The 24509-nt window shown below is 41.9% G+C and overlaps 1 protein-coding gene across 1 annotated transcript in view; it reads left to right on the top strand.

Annotated features, from left to right (window-relative positions):
• Positions 1-24306, top strand: part of LOC124167786 — a 533972-nt gene extending 509666 nt beyond the window's left edge. Inside the window, exons 3-10 of the mRNA XM_046545806.1 lie at positions 7131-7698; positions 8857-9178; positions 10581-10910; positions 12421-12837; positions 14624-14983; positions 15851-16352; positions 19181-19784; positions 22112-24306. Of these exons, the coding sequence (XP_046401762.1) occupies positions 7131-7698; positions 8857-9178; positions 10581-10910; positions 12421-12837; positions 14624-14983; positions 15851-16352; positions 19181-19784; positions 22112-22383 (3375 nt within the window). The 3' untranslated portion in view covers positions 22384-24306. The remainder of the gene's footprint in view (positions 1-7130; positions 7699-8856; positions 9179-10580; positions 10911-12420; positions 12838-14623; positions 14984-15850; positions 16353-19180; positions 19785-22111) is intronic.
• The last annotated feature ends 203 nt before the right edge of the window (positions 24307-24509 follow it).

Below are 24509 nucleotides of genomic sequence, written 5' to 3'. Positions count from 1 at the left end.
GTTGGAAACATTTCCTGAATCGGGATTCGAACTGAGGATCGCTGGATTATTTATAATCATACCCAGGGGTCTTTGGTTCGATTCTTGATCCAGGTAATCTTCAACGAATGGGAATTTCTTCAGATACAAATCCCGTCGGTATACCATTTAATAGCACCGCTCATACTGCCGCTGAGGAAGACGCTGGAATTTTTGTGTTTGAGGATTTTCAAAGCAAAATATCAGTGGGTGTCCTCACTTTAACTTAAAATGCTATGTATTGCATCATTTACCATAAAAGAAGCTCTGTTTGATGTTCTCAAGCTGATTTGTGCTTTGTATTTCATTTGTTATTATGGTAAAGCTCCTAACCTTTCATTGGTCTTCATTATGAGTGTTATCTAGTGTTCTCATTATCAGTTCATTCTCAACAATGATTTTGATGAATTTTTGCCTTCCCCATTAAGCTGAAAGTTGATATATTATAAAGTTTCTTAAACCTAACTCATCTGAAACAGTTTTGAATGGGAAGAAAACATTTCAAAACATCCAAAACATTCATCAGATGCTATGTGTGGAGCGTATTTGTTTATGAAAATGAGACATGGACATTGATAGCAGCAGAAAAGTCTTAAGTGGAAGCGTTTGAAATTTGGCGCTACTGAAGGACGATGAAGACAAATGGTTCACCCCAGCACGTAATAGAAAGTAATGAGAAATGCTAAAAAGAGTGGGAGAAAAAGGAAGTCTTCTAGAAACCCTAAGAAGAAGACGGGACAACTTTGGTTACATTGTGAGACATTATGACCCGATGAAGACAATCGTCGAAGAACAAGTGGGTCTAAAGAAAAGCAAATGGCGGCATCGAATGAGTTTCATGGGACAAGTTATTAGGCCTGTTAAAGAGAAGGAATACATAAATGTGAAGAGGCTAATATTGGAGAAAGGAGTGGAGAGCTGCATCAAACCAACCTTTGGATTGCTGACTAATTATGATCATTCAGAATATCATTGTTGACATTGCTCTTCCGCTAACACTCTTTCTTTAATCTTCAAAATATTCACAGTGCATACGAATAGTAAAAGTGATGCGAATATAAAGATGTGTTTCAGTTCATCAGGAGTTGTGTCTCGTAAGTTTCAAAGCCTTTTTAAATTATATTTTGGATCAAAATTGATTGAAGCATCCACGTGTCTCTGTGAGGTAATTTCAATTTAGGGTCGTTTCAAAGAGAGGAAAACGTTGAAAATCGAATAAGAATGGGACTGTGAGCGTCAGAAGTTAATTTGTTCCGAAATTATAGACGCCATGTTTTAAGAGAGTCACCATGAAAATTCGTAGCTAATATTGGTTCTCAAATTCCAAATACTTGAAGGTTTCCCGTTGTTAAGAGATGTGATAGAATTGAGAAATAAAATAGCTTGTCTACGGAGATGAAGAGGGGGAAGAACAAAATGAAGAACAGCATCAGATAATTCAGGGAAATAGCATGGGTAAGAGAAAAATGTAGGATTGCAGCATACCAATTTTAAGATAGAAATACTACGGAGCCCATTGATATAAGTAATTGCAAGAGGCACCATGGTGCATTACATCCCTTTTTTCTAATTCCTGTAAGTATTAAGCTGTCTTATTTTCGGTTGACAATGATGCTTCTATCAATACCTCAAGAAGTATCGAGTTATCGCCGAGGTGAATTGCCTCATTCTTAGGCTCAGCTGGAAATCAATTCGAAATCAAACGAGGAAGGTAAGCCTTTCTCATGATCTCTGTTGTCAAGATAAACAGCTCAAAGGTACTATACAATCATTTCGAAAAATAGCCTCCTTATCCACATCTCTGCCACAGCCATCTTTTCTGATTTATATTTCTTAGATGTATGTATTAATGGTCTCCCTAACCGTTTCATTTTTATTATCGTTCGTGGTAGTTTAAAAAAATACATCCGTATTATTTTCGTTTCATATCCATCGCTTATTTATCTAGCTACTTGCGGTGAATGATCGGCGGCCTTAATCCTTTTGTTGGTGTGGGTGATGGCGTCACACGCTTCACTTTGAGAAGCTGTGGCCCCACAATGGGAGCGCACCAACTACCTTGTCGTCGTCATCAACTACCGCGAAAGGGTTTGGGCCATAGACATTCTCCGCAATTGACTCGAGAAGAAGGTGACGAATAGTACAGCGAAAATATTCGGATCTTTATATTTTCTAACTAATTACTCTAATTATTCAGTGCGTCACCACCCATTTCAAAGAGAAATACACGACAGTGCAAGTCATATTCCTTTGTTGTTTGATCCGCGAATTGCATATTAATAGTTTTTATTTACATTCATGAAATAGTTCTTATTTTGATTCCGTTAATTGATATAAATACGTTTACGAGCAATCAAAACGTTGAGTAACTACGCTAGTTTACGTAATGTTTGCCCTCCTTTCCCGACTGAAAACGGTGTCAAGGTTATTTATCCCCTGTAACTTTTCAGAGTCGGAGTGCTGAGCTGGAATATAGACCGATAACCCTTTTCTCCGGCTAGTATGGTTCGGGCGGGCTTCACTCTCCACCATTATTCATACGTCACTCTCCGTATTTGGGTTCGTAAGATAGCGTATCGTTCATTGTGTGCCTACTGTTATCCTTGGACGTAAATCAACAGAGTCCGCCATCTCCATGAGGATAATCGAAGCCGTCCGTTTTCGGAATACCTGGAAACCAGTGGGTCCAAAAGGACAGGAGATTGGAATATATTATAGGTTTTAATGCTCTCCGTATTTTCCTTTGTGATGCGCTATAATGGATTTCGGCTGTGATTGGAAGGGAGCTGGGATAAAGTGTGATTAGGATGCCAAACTAATAAGTTATAGAACAAATGGAGTCTAGTGTTCATCATATAGCAGTAGCTACCACAGAATTTGAATGTCATGACGGCTTTTGATTTTGCATAATGTCTCCTGCGTTTGAGCCTAGCTAAAGTGTAACCTCATTTTCTCTATTATACTCTGTCATCTATTGAAATGTTGCATGTAATTAGTTGTTTTTATTAAAGTCTTCTACTTAACGAGTATAAATCAGTGATATAAGCACCAAAGATTTTCCTGGTACTCGTTACTTTGAAATGAAGATGAATACGAACTATTTGAAAATCTGTTTGTGCTCTTGTGCGGCCATGCGTTAAATATTGCTTGTAATGTTTTAATGTGTCTGTTGTGTGTTGTAACTGACCGAGAGGCATTTCATCATCATTATCGACAATCATCAATCATAACATCGGTTTGACGCAGCTCCTCACTGAACCCTCGGCTATCGGCTAATCTTTTAACACCTTCATAATTCATCTTTCTTACATCCTTCATCACCTGCTGTATCTAATCTGTGGCGTACCTCAACCGCACTTACCTTCCGCCTATCCTTCGCCGTATCTCAGGATGTGACCGATTATATTGTTCCATCTTCTGCCAGGGTTTTCAAAACACTTCTCCTCTATCCTGCTCTTCTTAAGGCAGTTTTACACGGGGCACGACATTGCGCAATCTGATGTACGAAGGCGCAATCACAATTTCGTCGCGAAAATCTTTGCAGATATTCTACATCCAGCTTCTCGAGTTTTTTTTAGCTTTGCGACTTATTTCGTCCGTTTTTTCTGCTAAATTAGATGTTTTTCTTCGATTTTGACATATTTGTGCTTTATTCTTCATTTTAAAAGTTTAAAGACGTCATCCGCTTTCCATTGATTTTTCTTGGCAGTTTTTCTTCTCCCAAAAACTTTTTTGCGACCTCCTGTAGTCCACGTTTAATTTATTTTAATTTCCAGCTTTCTTTTCCTATTTTCGCGGTAGCATCCTCTGTCATTTTACTCTCTACTGCTTTTTTTAAATACTTGCTGATATTGAGGCTCCTTCATTTGTACTACCTTCCATACATTCATCGCTGTTCTCTTCAGTTTTGTTAAAGTTTAGGTGGTATTTCATCATCACTATATAATGGTCGCGGTCGACATCTGCCCTGATGTAGATTTTTCTGTTTTTCACCTGGTTTCTAAAATTCTGCTTCGCCTATATAAAGTCTATCTAATGTCTTTTCACGTCTAATGGCAATTTCCAAGTGTATCTTCTTCGGATATGATTTTTTAATAAAGTGTTTGCTACCACTAGCCTGCATTCCGTGCACAATTCCATTAATATCTCTCCTCTTTCATTTCGTTTGCCTAATCAATATTCTCCGGTTATTCTTACGTCTTGGCCTTCTCCAATGACAGCGTTCCAAGCTATAATAAGCTCTTATAAATTTTTTTTTTAAACCAGCCTTTATATTTAGATTACAGGGGATGAGCAACGTTTATATATGACACAAAGCAAAAAAACTCAGTGACCCCGAAAAACCAAAAGTGACGTATTAAAAAAGTCACTATATTTATTAAATTTTCAGTGAATGGTAAGCCCCCTATGTTTCAAAATGCCACCCCTATGCTTTTAAATGCCTACTATGTGGATATGCCTAAAGTGGATAACTTTTACTGTGGTCGCAAAACACGAAAATCGACCATTTGGAACTTCTTAGATCAAAAACATGTTTTGGGGGGCTATAGGTTGACTGGGGGGTGGTTAAAGGGGGGTTGGAGAGAAAAAGTTATATTTTCATGTATTGTCATCGGAAATGAAGAAGTGTGCAAAATTTCAGCGTTTTTGCTTCACAGGAAGTGAGTCAAATTTGAGTAACAAGATTTGTACCAGACAAACAGACAAACAAACAGACAAACAGACAGGTTGGTGAGTTGATATAAAGGCTGGAAAAATAGTAAGATTCTCTTCCCCTCGTGCATGTTTTATTACTTCCACGACATCCTCGTAAACGTCTTTCACGTCTTCATCTTCATAGTCCGTCATATAGGCATGTAAACTACAATATTTACCGGTTTGGTGCGTGCGTGCTTGAGAGTTAAGCTGGATCTCCTGAGAAAATCTGCGGGTGATAATGTCTGGTTTTCTCTTTTGTATTTTCAGCATATTTATGTGTACGGAGGAGATTAAAGAAAAGGCTAGTAGAGTGTCCGATCTGGAGTGTAGCGCTATTCAGGACATAAATATGAGAAGACTTAGGAAGGAGAATGATAAGAAACTGGAAGCGTTCGAGGCGTGGGTTTGAAGAAGAATGGATGAGGTGAAGTGGACGTAGTGGAGGTGGAACGACCAAGTGCCGGAGATGGTGGGTGAGGAGAAGCAGCTTCTAGATGGGAGGAGAGAGAAGGTATGGATGGAGCGAGAACCGAACGGGGAGGGAATGTTGAAAACTGTTGGATAGAAGAATGTTGCGTTAGCGAACGAAAGAGAGAGAAGATTTTTAGATGGAATGAAATAGAAAAGGTCTTATCGTGAATTGAAGACGGGACTCCAAGTTGGGAGGGTAGAGAGGCTGGTATGATCATCAAAATGCTCCATCTAAGCGCACGTAACCGATAGAATACAATTATAAATAAATAATTGGTTTGGGTGTGGTCACTGGCTTACGGTAATATTTCACAAGCTTTGTTATTCGGAGCCTTTCTGGAGCAGCTGCGTGATACGCTTTGTGAAGCGAGCTGTTGCGGTCGTTACAGGACGCATCATCAGGCATGAGCTGGTACTTACATGTGTCATTTCTCTTCTGTTTTCCAGTCTACATTCGTTGAATTTGGCGCATTACCTTCTTTGCTCCCTCACACTCAAGCCCGTAAATTGCCACGTAAAGAGTTCGTCCTCGGTGAATTACATTTCCTTCATCGCTTAACGATGCCTCCTGTAAAGGCCACGAAAGCTCGCTTCACAAAGCGCAATATGCAACTGCTCCCGAAGGCCTCCGATACTCATGAATATAGCTGCGAAAGCCTACGATTTTAACTTACGTTTCAAATTTCACAAGCATTAGTAAGTGCGCGCTTGAGACATACGCGGTGATTCCTTCCCTGGGAAAATCTGCGAGGTAAGTGAGCTAGTACTTCTGTGTGTGTTTAGTCTTCTGTTTTTTCGTCTACTTTTGTTATACTTCGCGCATTGACTTACTCACTCACAACTCCTTTACCCAACCCCTTAAATTTCTATGTAAAAGAGTACGTCATCACTGAATTATATTTTGCAACTTACTTGCAGTTACATACCTATGTGAGATGTTACCGCCAGCTGCTACGCTTATCCTACGCGTTCCCTGATTGGTATTTTTAATTATCGCTTTGAAAATAATATTGAGCTAAGATCAACATTAAGTCTTTAGGTATAAAGTTAAACCACGGTGGGTGATAAATTTCCTCCGTCTCAAGTCACGCTGGAGGTATGAAACTGTCGTTGTATACGCTAAAGGCTTCTAGTTATTTTGTGTCAGAGGTAATAATCGAATCAATATGCTTATTGTTTAATTTTGTTTTCTGATATGTGTAAAAAAATGGCCAATGAAAAACCGTTTGCGTCTCGACATGCACTTATAAATTGATAATAACCAAAATCCAAACAACTGCGCTATCCAGATTCTTTAAACCCCAATGAAAATTTCACAAAGGTTTAAGGGTACTACTTAGATGTTTGTTCCTCGTGGTCCATCAAGGATGGCAACGCGAGGGAATATGGGCTTCAAAGAGGCTACTATTGAAAAGTGAGCTCATTACCAGCGCATAACGGTGCGCTTGACAGTAAATGTGGTGTATTTCAAACCTACCGCATGAAATGAGGTGAATTCAAATTAATTTCTATGATAAAAAAATCCTTAAGACCGGTAATCGATCAACGGACCTTTGGCTCTCCGAATTGAATTTATGGACCGTAAGGGGGTGATATTTAATACCATAAGCCTTAGTAAAATTTTCATGGCATTTCAGGGACATGAGCAGCGTACAGGTTTGCGTAGCGGTCCGTGGTTCGATTCCCGGTCCAGGGAATTTTTTTTCCTCATGGCAATTTTTGCATATTATAACTTTCTCCGCCATTTACGCGGCAGTTAAAAAAACACTATGACCAGAGTTTCAACTCTGTGCTAAAAAAATCATTTTTAATGTTTTAGCGAGCTTTTTCAATTTCAGGTCATTGTGAGGCGCTCCGAATTATCCCTAGAGAGACTTCAGGCGCTCTATTAGAAGCACACGATTTTGATTAGCCGGGCACTAACCCCATTCTCTCACTCGCAGACCAGCGATGGAATCGTCCACGAGGCCCCTAGACGGGTGGTGGTCGAGGGGGCCCCCGGCAGCGGCAAGACCACCCTGGCCCTCCGCCTGCTCCACGCCTGGGCCACCCAGTCACCCGACGGCGCCTCCGGCGGGGGGCCCACGTCTTCCGCCCCGCTACCCGGCGTCTCCCTGGCCCTCCTGCTCCCGCTGCGCGAGATGCGTGGTCTACCCTCGCTGTCTCATTTCCTCCGGCGCAGGCTGCTTCCAAAGGCGGCCCTCGGTCGGCACGCCTTCCCGGCCCTGTGGAGGGCCCTGCCCTCCCTCAGGGACTCCCTGCTCTTCGTCCTCGATGGTCTGGACGAGAACTTCCCGGGCGGCGAGGACGAGGGCGGGGCGCTGTCCGACGCCACGGATCTGCTCGAAGGCCGGCTGCTACCAGAGAGTCGCCTTCTGTTGCTGGCCACATCAACGCCGCCTTCAGTCAGGGCGCAGAGGAGGGTGCTGCTCAGAGGGCCGGACCCATCACACCTGTCCACACTGGCAGCCGCGCACTTCGCCGGAAGAAGGTGTCCGGAGCTCAGACCATGTACGTGGACAGATTACTATTAAGTAGGGTGGTTTCCTATTATTTTTTATTGCCTAAATCGAAATATTATTATAATATTATAAAGATTAGGGTCATATCATGAAACATAATGGGCTGATGAAGACAGAGGACAAGTGATCGGAAAGATAGGCAAAGGGTGGCCCCGAATGAGTTACATAGGAAAATAATTAGGGATGTAAAAGTGAAGAAATATATCAGTATGAAAAAGTTAGCATAAAGGAGAGGGAAGAGCTATGTCAAGCTAGTCTTCGGAACTTTGGCTTATGATGACTTTTATGATGAAAATTAGATAGCCCTTGGAAAAGATTGGTACAGAAATTCGCAATAATAGGGTGGTTTCCTATTATTTTTTGCCTAAATCGAAAGATGATTACTCCTGGAGTACTTATTTCACGCTTTTAGATTTTTTAATGACGACATCTATTTTTCGCGATTAAATGAAAATTTTAAAGCGCGCGAAAACGCGACGGCTTAGTATGAATGCTGGGAAACCCCCGTGTGACGTCATTCTGGTTCTCGCTGTCACCGTTTGAGGTGACCTTGGGGCGAGGCTTTGAGCGTTGATACGATGCAGACTGCTAGCAGGTAGCAGAGTATCCTGCTGGTAGGTAGTGCTTGGCTTAAATAAGGATTATTAATACCCTATTAAAATAAGGTAACTTTCCGACCATAGGCAATTTTAATAGGTGATTATTAAGAGATGTTCCCTGAGCTCTGTGCCTCATGCATACATAGGTAATCTCAGACGATTTAAAACTCTCATCTACTCGTATAGAAACAAGGTCCCTGTGACGTCACGTGGAGTGGCATCGCATGGACGCCAATCTGGGCTTTTTCAAGTGAGTTTGAAATTGATAATTAATATTCGTCTAAACTGGGATTTCTAAAACCAAATAATTTGTATATTATGAATATAGTAATGGTGGGTAACGAATTGGGCAATCAATGGCTTTCGTTTTCTTTGATGAAGGAAACTACTCTATTACGAGGGGAGTTCAATGAGTAATGAAACATATTTTTTTCAGAAACAGGGGTTGTTTTATTGAGCATATACCATGTTATTCTCCAATCTTTTAGCTACATAACACTATTTTTCAACGTAATCTCTACTCAATGCTGCGGCTTCCATAACGGCAGGTCCGGAGAACGGTGGTGACGCGGCGACGGCCTTCCTGGACGCGGTGGCGGATACATCTCCGGTTCTTCGGCGCCTGTCGACTGCCACCCCTGCCGGCTGGCTCCTCCTCGCCTCGCTGCACGAGGAGGCGGGGGGCAGGCTGCCCCCGGCGGAAACGCCTCCCCACCACGCTCTGCGGCTGCTGCTCACGGCCCTGGTGAAGCGGGGACTGAGGGCACAGCCCGGGGGAGAGGAGCTCGAGGAGGCCTTCATAGCCGAGGAGGGACAGAAGCTCTTGGAGGAAGCTGGAAGGGTTTCCCTGACAGCCTTGAAGGAGAATAGGTATGTTCAAATTTCCACTCATTCCTCAGAACGTTTTAATGTTGTTAATGATAAAACTGACTTTGCTGTTCCATATATTAACCCATTCGGGTAAATAGCCGGCGATTCGCCGGCTTGATGCAATTTTCTTTAAGGTAAAGAGACAGAAAACTGCCGGTAGAGTGATTATCGTTAGATTTGAAATTTGTTATGACTAATGAATAAATATTATCCTGAAAATAATATAATGTACTAAAATGATTACAATTATCCTATTACAACTAAAACTATGAATTATACAATAAAATATTATGTTGCATAAAATATTAGGTAGGTAAATGAAAACTTTAAAAAAATTGAAATGGTATCTAGGTCCGAAATTTCCATGGAAAATTATGAGGCGAATGGGTAATAAACGCATTAGATGATTGTGGAAAAGTGCAACAGCCTTTTTTCAATATTAAAAACAAACTCTGTTAAACTATCCTAGTCTCAAAATAATACATTGGGTGTCAGCAAGCTTAGAAAACCGGGAAACCCCGGAATTTTGGGGTAAATTTGGTCTTTCGGTAAAACTCGTGGAATATGGCGAAAGTCCTGGAAGTATCAGTTTTTAGCGAACCGAATTATAAAAACCAGGAAATCTCGGGGAATTTTTTAATTTCCACACAGTGGGAACCCTCTATACTTCATCTTCAGTTAAATCCTCAACAATCACAGTACTCATTTTAAGCCGTCAGAGAACAAACAGGTGAACCCGCGCTCTGAGTGGTTCATCTGGTTGTTTTCTGATGGTTTGGTTGAATTCTCACGACGTACCCAAAGCAAAAATCAATACAGGATATTAAATATTTTTTCATACCTTACAAAATTATTTCTTAGAAACCTACGCTATAACCTTGAGATTTTCAATGAAGAAAGAGAAGATATTTTTCAACACTTTCCTGGACCTCAAATTTGAAAAGTATAGCTTTGCATTTTCTGAGTGAAATATTCTTGTCTGGGATAAAAGAAAATGGTGACAATTTTTTTGAACCCTTTATGTGATGAGAAAATGTGTACTTTTGTTCTCTGTTATTTGACAAATTGATAGAAACCTATATACGATCATCATAATTTTTCAATGCATATAGGTAACTTTCCATCATTTTTTTAAATCCAAAATTTGAAAATTGTATCTACTTTTGTATTTCCTGCGATGACATTTTATAATGCTTGAGACGTAGGAAAATGTTGGCAGTAAGGCTATGTCTAAACCCTTTGCATGCCCAGAAATTTTAAGATAACGGCATGACTTTTTAATGAGTAATGCGTCACCATCGTCATTATCAATATAGTAAAAATAAGACCGTTAGAGGGAGCAGGGTGCTTCCTCTTCGCCCGTGGAATAAGTTCTCCAAATCACGATGATAATCCATTGAAGGTACGTGTACGCCGAGTCGGAGCTGAGGTCTTCTCGGAGGGGTCTGGAGGCTGCCGAGGCGGGCATCTTCTCCCGGGGACTGACCTTCTCGCGTGCGGGGGGCGGGGCGGGCATCGGAGTCCACTTCGGGGCGCTGCACACGTCGGTGGCGGAGTGGCTGGCCGCCGTCCACCTGGCATCCATGGCCCACGACGGCGCCGTCCTCAGGAGGGAGCTCGAGGCCCTCCCGGAAGCCGTCCACTCACCCGTCCTAAGACTGCTCTTAGGCCTCCTGGGGCCGCACGCCCACCTGGCCCTGCGCCTGCTATGCCCCCTGGACCTCTCACCCAGGTATGGATGGATGGTCGATAGACGTTTTCTTATTAATTCATTCTTAATGGAGCAAATAAATGATTTATACCAAGTGTGTAACATTGAAATAAATGTCACGTGTTATCAATATTTTTATAATGTCGTAGTGTAACATAAATGCACACTATTTCATTAACTTAACGTTATGGCTCTGCTAACCCACTCTTGGCTTATCAGCTGATTTCTTTTATAATTTATCAACAGAGTTTTTACGTATCTCTAACAAAGTAATAATATAGTTAATTTCTCCAAAGATGTACGTCAATGTGCGGATGTACTTTGTCTTCAGATGTACATCCTAAAGACGTACTTTGTCTTCAGATGTACATCCTAAAGACGTACTTTGTCTTCAGATGTACATCCTAAAGATGTACTTTTACGAATGTCCAAACACAGGACCAGGTAACAGAAAATTTTTAGAAAACTGTTCTATTTTTCACTGAATTCTTGAGGCCTTTACCTTAAAGAATTTTAGTTTGAGTTAGGACTATAACTAGTGTATCGAAACAAGTCGATGATTAAAATAAGATGTAGAAGTCAAAGTTTGTTATTTTTCTTAACTTTTCTTTGGTTCACTTTTGTGGTTGAAGCTCTGAGATAAATCGTTGGTAGCATCATAAGACACAATTCGACCTACTACAGATCAGTGGATGAGGACCCCGGGTGGGTCCTTATAGGGTACAACCGGGAACCAATTAATTTAACTTATTCTCCCAGCCATCCTCGGGAGGGATTTGGCGAAGAAGGAAAAAAGTAAGGAACCATCACCGCCATGTGAGCCCTACGATACCTCCAGGATAGGGGTGGAGGAGTGGAATGGGAGAATCCCTCGCCGTCCATTAGGGTGACGAAACCTACCATTAGCGAAACCATAATTTAATGTTCCTACGGAAGTTCAAGATTTTCCTATGGAGAATATAAATCCTACGATACTTTCATAAATCCTACTCAGTGGCGGATTTTGGGTTGGGGAGGTTACAGGGGCCATGACCTCCCCACAAATATTATCAAAAATGTTTGTTTTTACGAGTTTAATAGTTTTTGTATCCTTTAATGTCTAAAATTGTTCCACTTCATCTGTTGTTAAGAATAAAAATGAAATTTTAAGCACTATATTGCGTTTAAAAAATTCGTATTTTAATAACAATTTCAGCGTCCATCTCTCCTGGGGGGATTCCATACTCCCCTGATCCAGGACATGACCCCCCCAGTAACGGATCCAGGATAGGGACAAGAGGGGACTAAGTATGGGATAAACACCCAGAAGTATTGTGGTTCGGAACAATAATTGCCATTCTATCTAGAGTATATTGGATGTACAAGGGGGGCCTTAGCCCACCTATATAGCCCCCTTATAGCCACCTATATAGCCCCCCCCCAATTGATCCGCCACTGCCCCCGCAAATTTGAAGATGAATCCATCCCAGATCCTATCCCTAATCTCTACAAAGTATCAATCAAAAACTAAAATATGTATCGTCCACCTCAGGACTGTTTTCTCACTGCTGGAGTGCTGCGGAGACCCCACGGAGGAGAACATCGCCGCGGCCTGGAGCCTTATGGGCGTTGGCGGTTCTTCTGCGGCCGCCGTCGTCCACTCCTCCGTGGCGGAGCTCCAAGGCTGGGCGCTCGTGTTGGGCAGCACGGCGTGCCAACTGGAAGCCCTGGAGCTGGTGTTCCAGTGGGAGGGAGAGGGGGCCCTGGCCATCGCGCTGGACACATTCTTCGCCGCGCTCTCCGCCTCCGAAGCCGTGAGATCCGTCCGACTGTCCTCTTTGCTGGGACACGAGTTCTCCGGAGCTGGAGTGGCGAGGTTGGCATCCTACGTGGGAGCGGCGCTCAGGAAGCCCAAGCTGAGGTCTCTGGAGCTGGTGATCACGTGCTTGGACGATGGCCCACACGAAAGGTAACATAAAAAATACTTCCTCAGTGAATTTGGATTTCGGTTGGTCTCGATCAGGGCTCATGCCGGTCAGGGAAGTCTTGTAAAAAGTCTTCTATATTATTTCTACTGTATAGATACCTTTTTCTCAGCTTATACGCAACCAAACTCTACAAATGAGGTACCAAAATGCACAGAATTTATCAGAGAACATGCGACGGCATATCTTACTTCCTAAATATTGCTATTGTTTCCTAAAATTGGTTTTTAAATAATTAAAAAAAAGCGAAAAAAAACAAAAACCGGTAAATATTCCTGACGTTAACGGCGCACAAACTGATACATTTGTTCATTTGCAACAATATCTCGCATTCTTTAAATAACTTTTATCAAAATGCGGCTGATTCCGAATTCAAGCCTCCTGTTGATACGTAAGTATGAGTCATCATGTGCGTTTAACAGAGGATAGTGTAATTACTTCCAATGTTGTGTTGAAAGAGGTCCTCTGACCTCAATTGGTACATGGACATTCCAATTAAATTTGTACATAAGACCCTGCCTTTTTTTCTACATTTTAAACTTAGAAACGCGCCTATCCCTCTGTGGACCTGCATTGAAACGAGCGGGGTAAGCCCGCTGGGGGCGGGCGCAGCACGCTCGTATTACATTTATTTACGGACAATAGTCTGTCTTTCAAATACACAAGATTATACATGAATTAGGAATAACCCAAAAAAATGAATAAGTAATTATAAGTTGCTCTAGTTTGGAAAAATTACGCTCACTACATGATTAATTCAGAAATGAAGGCATACCATCGATTGCTTGAGGTTCCTTTTAAGACAGTATTTGGAGGAATTAAAGTTAATATCGTTGGAGAAAGAAATATATTTCTGGTACTTATATGCGGAGAGCATCTTGATTCGCGGTGAAAAAAGTTCTTAGTTATTCGTGGCATATAATAATAGACGTCTGACCAAACTAAAATTCTTTTTCAAGTTTCAGTAAAGTTTGAATGAGTAGAACAGCTATACCATAAAATCACAAGTTTGCACTGTGTCATACACCTAGCATGCATTTCACTTAGCAGGAATATCTCACGCACAGCCCCCACACCCGCTCTGAATAACTTCCTAGCTACTGGTCATTTAAGGAATACTGACGTAAGGATTAGTGGACATATTTTCGACCCTTTATAACGGTCATAAAATGTGCGGGATACGGATGCGGCCATTTAACCTTACGGTTTTATTATGAGCGTGGCAAAAAAGAGAATATCTCCGCGAGCCCGCCCAAGGTTTCGCATACGTGTTTTTGATACCAAAATTGTTTGCATACAGGTTCGATGCCCTCGCGGACTCCATCGGACTTCATTCGTTTCATCGTTTCAGGCTTCACTTGGTGGAAATTCAATTTACTCATGATAAAATATAAACTGCAAATGGTAATTTCCACATTTTTATAAAAAATTCCACTACAGACCAAGGTTTCCACATTCTATCTGTGCGCTGAAAGTGACAGAATGTCGAAACCATGATTGGTAGTGGAGTTTTACATTGAAGCGTGGAAATTAACATTTGTAGTTTATATTTTATCTTGGAAGAGTCTAACCTTAGCGGCTGTCACAGACGGAAAACAACGACGAGTATAGCTGAAATTTCAATCATACTTCAGGCGCATGAATACCAACATAATAAAAAAAATTACCAATCGGACCCTCCAAGCCGGTGAAAAACCCTCGTATATAATCTCGCGAGCCAGTCCAGGGTTTCCTTCAAGTGTTTTTGATGACAAAATCGTCTTCATTTAGGTTCGACTCGCTGGTGGACTCCATCTGTGCTGCGCTGGAATCCGGCGCCTGCCCTTGGCTGCAGCGCATCTCACTGGACATCAACCCAGGCGCGTCCCAGGTGTCCCGGCTGTGTCAGGCCGTGCTCCGCGCCCCTCCCGCGCTCTCTGCGCTTCACCTGCCGCACCTCCGCTGCGGCCCAGACGCCCTCCGCTCTCTAGCCGCGCTCATCACGGCCCGGCCTCTCGCCGCGCTCGACATCCGCGGCTCCCGGGGCTCCAAGCGGGACGTTCCCGACTCTCTCTGCTCGGATGACCGGCCCGGCACGCTCGACAGGAGACCTGCTGGACACTCTCCGAGAGGCGGACCCTCCGCATCCAGGTAAAATACCATCTGGAGTGCCGAATGGCCACTTAGCGATTCGTCACTACGCCGCGTTGGACCAGATGATCCGCGCTTGTCTCGCGAGTGGCTGATGATATTTTTTGGTTGCCAATTTTGTCCTTTGGTGTGTATATATAGGTATATATCCTTACCGCGCCGCGGACATTTTTGAAATTGGATTAAAATGCGACCGAAGAGCCAGCGGAAATAAATCTTGTATGGGATGAATTTGGAACTATTCTTAGCACTCCCCTTGGCTTTATTCTTAGAGGACTGGATGGGTCATTTTGACCCATGTATTCGAGAGACTGGTTGAGCCCATATTGGACCAGATAGAGTAAAACTCTTTTATAACGATCACGCAAATCCCGCCTATAACAATGTGAGTTTCCGGTCCCTTGGCCTTTCCTATGATCGCCAAAGTTAATTTCCTCACATGAAACAAGTTCGGAAGATACGAAATCCTCTCCATCGCAAAATATTCTTAAGTACCTTCGGGAAGTATTTCCTCTTTCATAAAGAAATTATGGCCATCTTTGCTACTTAACTGTTCCTTACCATATAATCTTGTTGTTGTTGTTCTTACGTGTGGTCATCACCATATAGCTCTATCGTTGACCTTAAAATACTTCCCTTTACAGCCATTTGATAGAAATTGTGGTACGGTAGTTAATTGCTACGGATCTGTTGCTTAAGTTAAGACAATTTACAGAATTATAGCCGCCAACCCTGTGGTGTTCACGGCAAAATCCTTCAATATGGGTATAACGAAATCCCGTTTATAAGATAATAGAACGATGGTCACGTGAAATTCGTTATTAGCGAGTTTTACTGTATTTATAAAAATCTCTCCTCCCCCCACAGGTATTTCAGTCTACCAAGAGGTGGGCTCCTCCCAAGGGCTGACACTTTACCCTCCGAGGGTCGGGACAGGGGCCCGGCACCCTGGGGGCCACCCTCTTGTCCAGACCCCGTCCTGCACGCGGCCTCCTCCGGCTTCCACGCCATCTTCGTGGCCGCCAGGGAACCGACGAGCCGCCTGAGGACTTTGAACGTCTCCCGGTGCCAGCTGGGAGCAGAGGAGGCCCTGTGTCTGGGGGAGACGCTGAGGATCGGCGGTGGGACAACAGCCGGCGAGACTGGCGGCTTAGATTCGCTGCGGGTGGAGGGGGCGTCGCGTAGGGAGGAGGTGCTGCCTCTGGTGGCGGCCCTCGGAGAAGGCGGCGGGTCCAGGCTGCAGCTGCTCGATCTCTCCTCCCCGAGGCTCACCCTGGACGATGCCGCCACGCAGCTGCTCTGCCACGCCCTCGCCAGAAACTCATCGCTCAGGCTGCTTGCTCTCGAAGGATGGACCTTCCGCATTGAGGTGAGATCCAAAACCAGTCTTGAGTCAAAGTCGGTTTATTGATAGGTGTGTCTATTCGGGCGAGGTTGGAGACTAAAAGGTCCCCTCTTCCACCTAACCCCTCGTTAGCTTCATTGCACATATATACAATTACAGGTAAATGAATATTTGCCGTAAAAAATATACATTTTCAATAGGAAAGTATACAATTACGAAATTCACTATTAATAAAATATCAAACTGTGCAAATTGGAGAAGTTTATGGGGCAAAAAAACTTGCAATCGCTCGCCTGTTAACCGCCTGTCAATCACTATTTGAGCTCCAAAAATTCACTATGATTATAAGTGGTTAATATAAATTTCACTTGAAAACATAAATAAATCCATAAATAATCGTAATGGGTCATTGAAATTCAGCAAAGAAAATTATTTGAAATTTGAAATGTATTAATTACATCTCTTTAAATAAATAACTGAGAAAATATTAAAATATAAACATTTCTGTTAAAGTCTGAGAGTATATTAAATGTAGTGCGCAATTTTCCTAGGGTCGACACATTTGAGTGTGAATTTTAAGCAATTCTAAGGTGCATACTGAAAGAGATTACATTCTCAGGATATGTTCAATGGAGAGGGAAAATGTACAAAATCAGTTTCTAATTTTAAAAAAATATTGCATATTTTACGTACTTTTATTACTTAAATCCTTCCATACTAAAATCTCTCCGCTACGAATGAGAGGTACCTCTTTGTTACGCGTTTGCGATTTAGGCTATAAAACGTTCCTTGCCAAATGGATGAGTTCATTTAATTAATTCAATTTTTTAACCGTCATTCGAGAGTGTATCAAATAATTTACAAAGGTCTCATATACATAACGTATAGGTACGTATTTAAACTATAGAAAAAATCGTTTCTCATCGTGCAAAACGTATAGACTTCCTAGAAATAGTTAATGGAAATAGGATAGAGGTAGTCGCTGTATCAAACCAATATTTTCTTATTATATCATTCCTATGCAAATACACATTTTTTGGTGAAAATAATTAACGGCATGAAAATAGTGTGAATTCCTAATCTTTTTTAATTTCTCGTTAATATGTATGCAAAAAGTAATTTCTTCTGGTGGCAGTTAAGAAACATGAATTGCTCAGATTATACAAGCATTTGGCAAACACCATCAATATGTGATCCGTTTCATCGGGTTTTTGTCCCAATAACGGCTAGGAAATGATTACAATTCCACATTGGCATATTTTCTCGTAGACTTGCCACCATTATGTGGCTGCCCTTATATTCATAGGCCCGAATAACCGGAATCCACTGCATTTGAAAGTCCTCTGCGATGTACTACTCTGCATTACACGCGTGCAATGCGGGAACCAGATGACTAAGGATGACACACAAGCGTAACGCCTAATTTCTAGTCCGAATAGGAAAGCTTCTTGTAATTTATGGGTTTAGCCTACAATACCTCAATATACATTGAGAGTCAAATGATAGTTTATTCGTCAAAATCGGTACAACGCTAGACGTGCCGTCAGTACTATTTCGTGTGTGGTAAGGGTGCACATCATGGTGAGTGGAGAATATTTGGGGGTTTTGTTTGACAAATAAGGCACAATTAAAGTACGTAAAGGGAGGGAAGTGTGAGGATGGTATGGTTCTTGAATAAAGATCTGCCAGGGTACGAAGAGGGAGGTGAAGCATTGCCTTAATGGCCTGCTTTTGAAAGAAAAAATATTTTGGGAAAGGTTGTCATCTCCCCAGAATAAAATTCCATCTGAGATGTGAGATAGTTATCGGAACGAGCATGGGCGTACCCAGCGGGGGGGCAGCGGCCCCCCCCCCCCCCAGAAGCAAAAGTAAATGAACAGCAGACTCCCGACTATCCGGCTGCGGTATATCCGTGTTGCGGATAATCCTTGTATGTTTTCACTCTCGCTCAATATTTCCGCGATCTTTATTTTTTTTTTAATAAAATCGGACGCAAAATCATCGGAATTACTTCAATAATACTAGGATACACCAGGCTTATTTTTTCCGTTCCCATTCCCATTCGTAAAACGGAAGCGATCGCGCGCTAGCTGCATTCCGCCGTGTTCCTGCGCGACCGCGCTCTGTGATCACGGATACACGTCCCGCAGCAGTTGTAACCCGGGCAACTTCTGCGAGACGCAAATACGTGGCATGGTGCCTGACAGTGTCGTTTCCGACGTTGAGCAGTGGTTTTGAAGCATTCGTGCAAACCACTTTACTGTATCAGTGATCACACAGCCACGGATGTGTGGTTTTCAAAACCAGGCCTTACATGGAGCATTAATAATACGAGTACAACCATGTTATTACCGCTAAAAAGATCGCGAACTGGTGAAGAAACCTCTCAATGAGTAGGGGAAGCACTCTAGAATAAGAGAGTAACGGCATAAAAAATATATATTGTTTGTTTATTGTTTTTTTTATGTAAATTATGAACATTACAAGACATTAAATCGAAAGTTTGGGTTATCCGAGTTTTGCGATTATTCGTGCCGTCTCTCCCCAACATTAGCCCGGATAATCGGGAGTGTATTGTAGTTGAAAACGAAATTTTTGAAAAAATTTCTTTAAATCCAAGTAACGTGATATGAGTATAAAACATGTAATCAAAATAAAAATATTTTATTTTTGAGCAAACAATTTTGAAATCTAATAAAGCGCTGTTATAATTTTCTAGAAATTTTAGTTTCCTTAACCTTTTCTGTGTTATAGCTTGAACGACCAAGGCTTCCCCCCCTCTAGTTTTGATCTTGGGCTCGCCTTTGGAACAGAGTGCTTTAAACTTTATTTATACCATGCTTAATTTCCAGGAGGAGGCTTCGCTCTCTGCGCTGGTCTCTTTCCTCTCGTCCACCTCGATCCGTGACCTGGCACTGGCCAACGCCCGCATCGAGGTAAGCGTCCACGACGGTCGGCTTTCCCGCTTGGGGCGACGCGACGACCCCGTGGTGGCGCTGCTCTCCTCCCTGCCACCGCTGCCCTGTCCTTCCCTCGCCTTCCTCCGCCTCTCCGGCCTCACCGTCTCGCTCAACGGCCGATCCGCCCTTCGCGGCGCCTCCCTCCTCCCCTTCCTCCGCTCCTTCCCCAAGCTCTCCGACCTCGACTTGTCGCACCCGCCGCCAGATGCCCCACCGCTCGACGACGCCGCCGCCATCTCGTTCTTCCGCTCCCTCTCGCGGGACTTCCGCGAACTGCGCACCCTGCGCATGGAGAAGTGGTCCATGTGCCTCGAGGACCCGACGAGGACGATAAGGGCGGTCGCGAGGCTGCTGAGGTCCTGCGGGGCCCTCTCCCGGCTGAGGGCTGATGGGCTGAGGGTTTCGGATGCGGCGGGGAAGGTCCCGTTGGAGCACATGTTCCTGGCTGCGGCGGTCCCGGCTCTCGGCGGTCCTTCGCCGTCGCTTTCCCTCAAAGGTAAGCTTGGCCATTAGCGCAGCGAAGAGGGGGTTTTGGGGGATAAACCTCCCCCTCCCCCAGAGCTCAGAGAAATTTTTAAGTTTAATCCATTTTAATTAATTAGATTAATATTGCTTATAGAATAATGTAAGGATTATAAAAATATCCCTCAGAAGGCCATAAAACTCACCATTTTGAACCATTCATCTTAAAATTTTTCTGGGGGAGGGCCCCACACCTTCTGCTTCCCCTGGCGGGTATTCCATACCCTCTAACTCCCCAGTATTAGTTGTGCCTAAAACCCCCCTAGCCTTAATTCCTAGCTGCACCCCTGAGCTTGGCCAGTGGTATTGTGCAAGGGTATCCAGCGAGACTGCTAGTGCCAGTGGTGGATTTAGAAGGGGGTCGTGTCCCCCCCTAATTTGTCAATTTTTTAAAATTTTTATTATTTAATTCGTTTTTGTATTCTTGTAAAGGATATGTATGTTGAAATGCAAGTCCCAAACATAAGATAAGAATACGTAAAAATGGGTATTTAAAAAAAAATCACTCGGGAGAATGCCCCTCTCTCCCGGGAGGGTGTGCCATACCCTCTAAATTTGATTCTGAATCCGCCCCCAGCAAGTACCCTAATTGGGTCAATGTAGGCGAGAAGAGGTTTCTATCAACAATTTTTCTCGACCTTCCAATTAAGCATTTTTACCAGTTTTTTAGTTTCTACAAGAGGGGTTGCTTAAGGGAATCATCCTAATCTTTGCCACTCCATTTTTTTATCAAGTCACTTTTCATGATATTTGTCAATAAATTACAATGAGTTTTACTCTCATCATTTGGAAAAAGAAATATATCAATGGTTAAGTTCTAACAACACCTATCTCAAATTCTGCCTGTTTGAGACAGGAATCTTGAGCAAGGTGTAATAACATTAAAAATAAATAAAATACTAGCTAAAAACAACCCTTTGTTTGCAAATGAATGCTTCTTTTTCAGTTTTATGAACTTTTGGTTTTTAATTTCTGTGTACAAAAATGTAATTGTCTTTTTGCTCTCCTGAAAAGTTGCTATTTTTGAGGTACGTGTTGTTAGAACTTAGCCATCGATATATAGCTTTTTTAATGAAATTTTTGATTTCTCAATACATTTGAATTGACTCATCATCATCATCACTGGTCAACAATCCTAGGATTGGTTTGACGCAGCTCTCCACTCAATTTTCCTATCAGCTAATCTTTTCACACCTACGTATTTTTTCTCTTTCACATCTTTCTTTACTTGTTCCACATATTTTGTTCGAGGTCTTCCTTTTCCGTTCTTGCCTTTCACTTGTCCTTCGACGATTGTCTTCATCAGGCCATCATGTCTCAAGATGTGGCCTATAAGGTTGTTCCGTCTTCCTGTTAAGGTTTTCATGAGGCTTCTCTTCTCTCCTACTCTTCTTAGGACTTCCTCGTTACCAACTCGGTCTATCCATTTGATTTTCATCATTCTTCTGTAGCACCACATTTCCAAGGCCTCTATCCTTGCTTTCTCCGCTGCAGTCATTGTCCATGCCTCACTTCCGTATAGGAGCATACTCCAAATGTAGGTTCTCATAAATTGTTTCTTTACTTCCATATTTAAGTTTCCCACTGTAAGCAGGTCTCTCTTTTGGTGGAATGCTCTCTTCGCCTAGGCTATTCTGCTGATAATTTCTTTCTTACTTCTCCCGTCACTAATTATATTGCTTCCCAAATAACCGAATTCATCCACCTCTATCAGTTTTTGCTTCCCAATTGTAATGTTAGTCTTGACTTCTTCTCTTCTGCTGCATACTAGGATCTTGGTTTTCTTCGTGCTTATTTTCAGTTGATATTTACCCATTACCCTACCCATATTAACCAGAATATTTTTCAAATCTGTCTCTGTTTCTGCTATAACGGCTATGTCATCGGCAAATCTTAGCATGCTAATTTTTTCTCCATGGATATTCACTCCTAATGCCTTTTCTTTGATTTCATTGATGGCTTTCTCAATGTAAACGTTGAAAATTACGGGTGACAATGTACAGCCTTGTCGCACTCCTTTCCTAATTCTTGCTTCTTCACAGCTAGGCCCTGATTTTATCACCGCTACTTGGTTTTTGTATAAACTGTGGATGATTCTTCTGTCATTATAAAGGACCCCAATTTCCTTTAGGATTCCAAGCATTGTGCTCCAATCCACATTGTCAAATGCTTTCTCTAAGTACAAAATATAAATACATATGCAACCCCTGCAAGAGCACTCAAGCTCCCTCCCCTCTTATAGCAAATCTCCAGCCAAGTGCCTAGGATGGACATTACATCAGGGGTATACTCTACTTGCAGGGGTCAACCTGGGAACGGCGCAGGCCGCCTCCCTGGGGGCTGCTCTGAGAGAAAGGCCCCCTTCCCCTCCACTGGAGTTATGTGTCGGTGGGGTCGCCCCATCGGCAGTTAGGCTGCTGGCAGCCACTGTGGAGGAAGGGGGAAAGGCTGAGGTGACTCTCGTCTGCGGAAACCCTGGCGGGGCTGTGCTAAAGCTGAAGGGGGTGCAGGGGAGCTGTCCGAGAAGATTTGGGAACGCTTTCCGTAGGCTAACCTCGTCACGAGTGGAGTGAGATCATCGAACCAGAATAGGAGAAGAAGACTAACTGTAAAAACATGTTTGAAAAAACAGTAGTCCACCCAAAACCAGACCACAGGATAGGCCTGTGCCTACCTCTATTGGTTGGTTATGCTTGGGGGATACTAGATTTTTCTGGTACGACGGAGATGAATCCATTATGAGTAACAATAATGTCCCCTGTAAGTTGAGAGAGCTCGATCAAATGAAAAGTCCTCAATTATGGGCATGCAGGAGATCAGTTTTAAAGGAACTAAAATATTCAATATTGGATTGAAGGCCAGATGGTTGTATATTAGATTTACAGCAGCCCTTTTATTAGATAAGATACCATCTTTTATTCGTCAAAAGACGCAATGAAACATGGTTTTTGCAAAGTATGCCAAAATATAGAGATTGCTGCTGATGGGAAACATGGGCAAAAAGAATGACAGAGGGGAAGATCACATCTGTTATTTTTATTGTTTGTTTATAAATAGTTTGTGGTTAATGTAAAGTATTTGTTACATTTATAAAGTTTATTGGAAATGAAATTATTTTTAGATCGGAGCTTGGAAAGTTAAAAAGCAAACATAAGTATGTTAGAAAATTATTTAAGGCAAGAGTTGAATATGAAGAGTTTATGTGATTGATGTATAATATCTTAATCCAGTATCTTGGAGAACTGGCTGCATTTCCGGTAAAAAATGATTTAGTGACAGAATTCAAGTGACTTCTTCAAAGTATCTCATGGCGAATGAAATGAAATCCCTGTTGGCAAAAATTTTTATGCTAGACTTACTCATTTAAAGTTTCTATGGGATGTGATGGCAAACATTTCAAAATCAAATACATACTAATGTGTCCAAGTATATATGTACATATATACCTACTCACTGCTAGCCAAGACCCTGTGAGTAGCATCTGAAACATTACACCTTGAGGGAACATGTACCACCATTATCACTTGTGCAGTGTAAAATTTGAAGCTAATGGGAAGCAAGGAAAGTTTTAAAATTTTGAAATTACTAATATAGCAATGGTGAATGTTTTTTTGAGTCTTCATGTTGTTGATGATAACTGTGCGCCAATATAAAAAAGTTTAAATTAATACACACACATGTATACTATATCTACCGAAAGTAAACAACTTGTAACACATAACAAGTTCAGGACATTTATAGTTCATTTAAATAAGGAAACTATAACAACAAATTTCATGCATTGTAAAATCCCCCCACACATAAATACGCACAACATGTACCATTATTTATTCCAAAAATACTGTGGTCAGCTATTTATGCACACAGCATGAAATGTGCCAGTCACTGTAGTGACACCATTCTAAACTTCAATAAGCCTGAGCTGGTAGTAGATTTGGTTTGGCTGATTCTATGAAGCTCAGGATTGGAAGAAGAGCCTATATATTTTCTGATTAAAACAATGGAAATGACATTTGAGATTTTGAATACAGCATATCAACTGTTCATGGATTGGGGTGGCTTCATGCATCCATTACATATTGAATTTAAAGTTAAGGGCATCTTGCAATTTTCAAGAGGCAGTTTATCTAATGATATTTGTGAAAGTGAGTCATGCATGGAGTGCTGTTTTAAAGATCTTAACAATTATCTTGAATGACATTTCAGAAATGTTTGAGTATATTGTTATATAAAATACCTGTGCTTTGTTATTTGCTGATGTCATAGGAGTTTTCATGTATGAGCAGTTGGAACACTAATTTTATGGCAATGGTGCTTAAAATGTATTTTAAGATCTTCCTTTCCCATGAAAGTTGGGTTGTGTGTTTAAATTAAGATGGAATGTATTCGTACATAATTATTTCATACTTGAACTAAGATATAGTTATATTGTGAGCCAACCAAGTGATAACATTCTAGATGGGATGATCAATAAATCGTTCTAAAATTTCTCTTTACACATGAATTTACTATCAACAAATCTTTTCAACTCTCGTTTAATACTTTATCTGATGATCTTCTGAAAATAAAACCACTTAACCAGTCATATTCTTCTCTGTTTCAAAACTTTCAAGCGGAAACTGCTGATGAATTGAGGATTCTTTATACATTGTGGATATATATAAAGAAAACAACTGATTTCATCTGTGCTGATAATTTT

This window comes from Ischnura elegans, chromosome 11 (genome assembly GCF_921293095.1).
Source record: "Ischnura elegans chromosome 11, ioIscEleg1.1, whole genome shotgun sequence".
Taxonomy (NCBI): Eukaryota; Metazoa; Arthropoda; class Insecta; order Odonata; family Coenagrionidae; genus Ischnura; species Ischnura elegans.
Note: the sequence above shows the minus strand (reverse complement) of the source record. Positions and strands in the feature narration are given on the sequence as shown.